The 4,241-nt window shown below is 58.8% G+C and overlaps 1 protein-coding gene across 1 annotated transcript; it reads left to right on the top strand.

Moving 5' to 3' along the window:
* The first annotated feature begins 594 nt into the window (after positions 1 to 594).
* Positions 595 to 3,350, top strand: ZIC3 (Zic family member 3). Its single transcript, XM_054169550.1, has 3 exons — positions 595 to 1,636; positions 2,291 to 2,454; positions 2,955 to 3,350. Exons 1-3 carry the CDS (start codon positions 595 to 597, stop codon positions 3,135 to 3,137), a joined length of 1,389 nt encoding a protein of 462 aa, XP_054025525.1. The 3' UTR covers positions 3,138 to 3,350.
* The last annotated feature ends 891 nt before the right edge of the window (positions 3,351 to 4,241 follow it).

Below are 4,241 nucleotides of genomic sequence, written 5' to 3'. Positions count from 1 at the left end.
TGTCGTTTGACACCCACTCCCCCTCCACCCCCCGTTTTACCTGCGAGGAGCCCGCGGTCCAATCAGCGGCCCCGGCGGCGCGGGGCGCGTGCCAATCAAGCAACGCGCCACCAATGGGGCAGCGGGCGGCGGGTCAGGTGACGCGGCGGCCGGCGGCTCCCCATTGGCGCGGCGCGGCCTGGCCCCGGAGTTGGTTTTATGTGCGAGGCGCGGGCGGGCGCCCCGTCAGTGCCCCGACGGCGGGAGCGGGTGTGCTGCTGCGCCGCGTCTCGCCCTGCCCTGCTGCGCCACCCTGCCCGGCCCGGCCCGGCGCGGGGGGCGGGCGCCTCTGGGGGCGGGTGGCTGGCTTTTTGGGGCTGGTTTTGTTGTTGTTGGTTTTTTTCTTTTCTTTTTATTTTTTGTGTGTGTATCGGACGGGGGGTGCTCTCGCCTCGCTGCCCGCCTGCGGCCCCGGGGCCGCGCCTGCTCCGCAGCAGGGGGGGGGGCGAGGGGGGAGGGTTGGGGGTGCGTTTTGGGGTGGTTTTGTACTTTTTTTAGAGGAGGGGGGGGGGAGGGAGGACAGGTTGCGGTCGCCGCGCCGACGGCCCCGCGCCCATGACGATGCTGCTGGACGGAGGGCCGCAGTTCCCGGCGCTGGGGGTGGGCGGCTTCGCGGCGCCCCGCCACCACGAGATGCCGGGCCGCGACGCCGCTGCCGCCGGCATGGGGCTGGGCCCTTTCGGGGACTCTTCGCACGCCGCCGCCTTCAAGCTGAACGCTGCCCCGCACGACCTCGCCGCCGGGCAGAGCTCGGCGTTCACGCCGCAGGCGCCGGGCTACGCCAGCGCTTTGGGTCACCACCACCATCACCACCACCACGCCGGCCAGGTGCCCTCCTACGGCGGGGCCGCCGCTTTCAACTCCACTCGCGACTTTCTGTTCCGCAACCGCGGCTCCGGCATCGCGGATGCCGCCTCTGGCACGGCGCAACACGGGATTTTCGGCGGCTCCCCCGGCGGCTTGCACGGCCCCGGCGGCATCCCGGACACCCCGGGCTACCTGCTCTTCCCCGGGCTCCACGAGCAGAGCCCGAGCCACACGTCCCCCAACGGGCATGTGGACAACGGGCAGATGCACCTGGGGCTACGCGGGGACCTCTTCGGGCGACCGGATCCCTACCGGGCAGTCTCCAGTCCCCGCACGGACCCTTACGCTGGTGCCCAGTTCCACAACTACAACCACATGAACATGAATATGGGCGTGAACGTGGCGGCCCACCACCACCACCATCACCACCACGGCCCGGGGGCTTTCTTTCGGTACATGCGCCAGCCCATCAAGCAAGAATTGTCGTGCAAGTGGCTTGACGAGAGCCAGCTCAGCCGGCCCAAAAAGAGCTGCGACAGGACTTTTAGCACCATGCACGAACTGGTGACCCATGTCACCATGGAGCACGTCGGGGGGCCGGAGCAGAACAACCACATCTGCTACTGGGACGAGTGTCCGCGGGAAGGCAAGTCCTTCAAGGCGAAATACAAACTGGTGAACCATATTAGGGTGCACACGGGGGAAAAGCCCTTCCCCTGTCCCTTCCCGGGCTGCGGCAAGATCTTTGCCCGCTCCGAGAACCTCAAGATTCACAAGCGGACGCACACAGGTAAGGCCCGTGCCCCCCCCCCCACCGGGCCATCCGGCTCACCCGGCTCCGCGGGGCTGCGCGGACAGACCGGCGGCTGCCGCTGCTCTCGGCCCCCTGCGCCGCGCCTCTGCGGAGGGAACCATAGAAATGCTAATGAAATCTCGTTTTCTGTGACTTCCGCTCCTTTTTATTTTATTTTTAGGCCTGATTGGCGTCTCTCCTAATTAAATCGGCGATACTTTTGACAAAGTATTTTTATTTGCAGCCCCGTTTTCCTCTCGGCTCTCCGCAGGGGTGGAGGGAAGAGGCGGGGAAGGCAGGAAGCAAATGTATTTTGGCTGCTCGAGTATGTCTTGTAAAAGTCTCCGAGCCTCTGAATTTATTTTGGGTCTTCTCCCTCGCTGGGCTCACCCGGCTGCTGTCCCCCCACGGAGCCCAGCACAGGCCTGTCGGGAGATCAATTAAAAATAATAAAGGCTGACCCGAATTTATCCCAGCACATAACAAACCCTTCTTGACCATCTTTCACTTCGTTTTTCTTTTTCTTCCGCCCCCCCCCCCGTGTTTGTGCCATCGCTAAGGTGGGGCGAGCAGGGCAAAGGCTGTCCTGGGAGGAGGCAGGTGGGGATGGAGAGGGGAAAAACTCTCCTTCACCCTCTCTGAATTTCACAGGTGAGAAGCCCTTCAAGTGCGAGTTTGAGGGCTGCGACAGGCGCTTCGCCAACAGCAGCGACAGGAAGAAACACATGCACGTCCACACCTCGGACAAGCCCTACATCTGCAAGGTGTGCGACAAATCCTACACCCACCCCAGCTCACTTAGGAAACATATGAAGGTAATCACCCCTGTGCCCCAAGCTCTTTCCTCCCTGAACAGGGCTGCTCAGTCGCTGGTGGGCTCAGGACTCCCCGGGGCAGAGCAAAGCTGGGCAGTGCCCGCTGCAGCGCACCACGCTCGCAAGAACGGGCCCGAGCCGGCCCCGGTGTCTAGGCCGTGGCTGGAGCGCAGCCCTGGGAAATCGCGCAGTTTCTTTTCGTGCTTGCACCAGTGCAAGCCCTGCCCGGCTTCCAGAGCCCGGCTTGGTGCTGGAGGGCTGTGCAAAAAGGCAGCCTGGCCTGTGGCCGCAGGTCCCCAGTCCGGGAGGGTGCAGCGAAGTGGCCGCAGCCGATCAGGCGTTTAGTTTACCGCTGGTGCTCAGGGTGGTCGGCCAAGGCTGGGCAGGGGCTGAGCCGCTGGACCCCATTGTCCCTCCTGCACGGGGGATCGTCGCATCCCGGCTCAGTGGGGGTGGCAGGGACCTCCGAGCTTGCTCCCATCTCTCTCTCTTGGTTTTAGGTGCACGAATCCCAGGGGTCGGACTCGTCCCCTGCCGCCAGTTCGGGGTACGAGTCCTCTACCCCCCCTGCGGTGGGCTCCGCCGGCAGTAAGGACTCCACTAAAACGTTGCCGGCCACCCTTCAGAGTAACCCCGGCCACAACCCTGGACTGCCCCCCAATTTTAATGAGTGGTATGTGTGAAGGCAGCTGCTGCCCAGCCATAGACTGGACCAAATGATTTGGGAACGAGGAAAACAAACAAAAAAGGACAAACCAAGCCAACTGCAGATTGCTGCCACGGAAAAGGAGTTTCCACACCGACGACCGTATAGGGCTACATCTAGTTAAATTCCAGGACCCGGAGGGGAATCTTTTATTATTATATTATAATTATTACTATTTTTTTGCAAGCCCAGACGCTGGACTAGCCATGTCCTTTTCTCAGGATTGGATATTTTATTTTTTGGTCATTTTTTTGCAGTTGCAGTCGTTTCTTTGATATTTTTTTTCTCTCTTCCCAACCCCAGTCCCTCTTCCTCTGATTCCCCACTTTGAAAAAAAAAATCTTTACTTTGTTTTGTTTTGTTTTTTTTTCCTTCTTTTGGTGAGATGTTGACATGAGGATGAAAATTCTCCTTCGCCTTAGTGGTGATTGTTTAAACTTACACAGTCTTAAACCGTGCCAAAGTCCTGTTATGTCTTGAACTTTCCTCTCGAGCTCTTTTCTGCTGCTTCTTTCCTCTGCTCTTCTCTTTCTCTCTTCAAGCATTACACTTGTGAATGTATTCTCGTCTGATGGGGTCGGTCAGTATTTTTCAGGATGAGGATGTGGTGTTATTCTACCCAGATTGTGACGTTTAGTATAACAGTTGCCTTTTTGTAATAACTTCTTTTGTAAATACATATCCATGATGCCATATTTATCGTTCGTAATTTAATTATTGATACAAAGTGCCGGGAACTGAACAATATTTATGGGGGAGAAAAAAAAAATAATGTTTTCTAACAAGAGAAAAAAAAATACAAACGACAACAACAAAAATTTTAATTCCACCTCTGTACAGCTTTTGGTTATAACCGCGTTAGCATTAAAAGTTTATTGTTTTGGAAAGCGCTGGGTTTGATCTCCCCCCCGGGGGACGGGACAGCCGCGGGCGCCATCGCGGACCCGGTTCGGCGCTGCGGCTGTGGCCGGGCCGTTGTTTTCGGGACGGCGATGCCGCATGAAGCCTCCTCCTCGCCGCTGTTGTTTTTTTTTTCCCCCTCCTGTCCCTTTGTCCCCGCCCTCCGCCGCCCAACGGCTCC

The sequence above is a fragment of the Dryobates pubescens genome, chromosome 18 (assembly GCF_014839835.1).
Source record: "Dryobates pubescens isolate bDryPub1 chromosome 18, bDryPub1.pri, whole genome shotgun sequence".
NCBI lineage: Eukaryota > Metazoa > Chordata > Aves > Piciformes > Picidae > Dryobates > Dryobates pubescens.
This window is presented reverse-complemented; position numbering and strand designations above follow the sequence as displayed.

Coding starts and splice junctions, on each gene's coding strand:
- ZIC3 (XM_054169550.1), top strand. CDS start 595: ATGACGATGCTGCTGGACGGAGGGCCGCAGTTCCCGGCGCTGGGGGTG. Junction 1,637..2,290: donor TCACAAGCGGACGCACACAG/GTAAGGCCCGTG, acceptor TGAATTTCACAG/GTGAGAAGCCCTTCAAGTGC. Junction 2,455..2,954: donor CACTTAGGAAACATATGAAG/GTAATCACCCCT, acceptor TCTTGGTTTTAG/GTGCACGAATCCCAGGGGTC.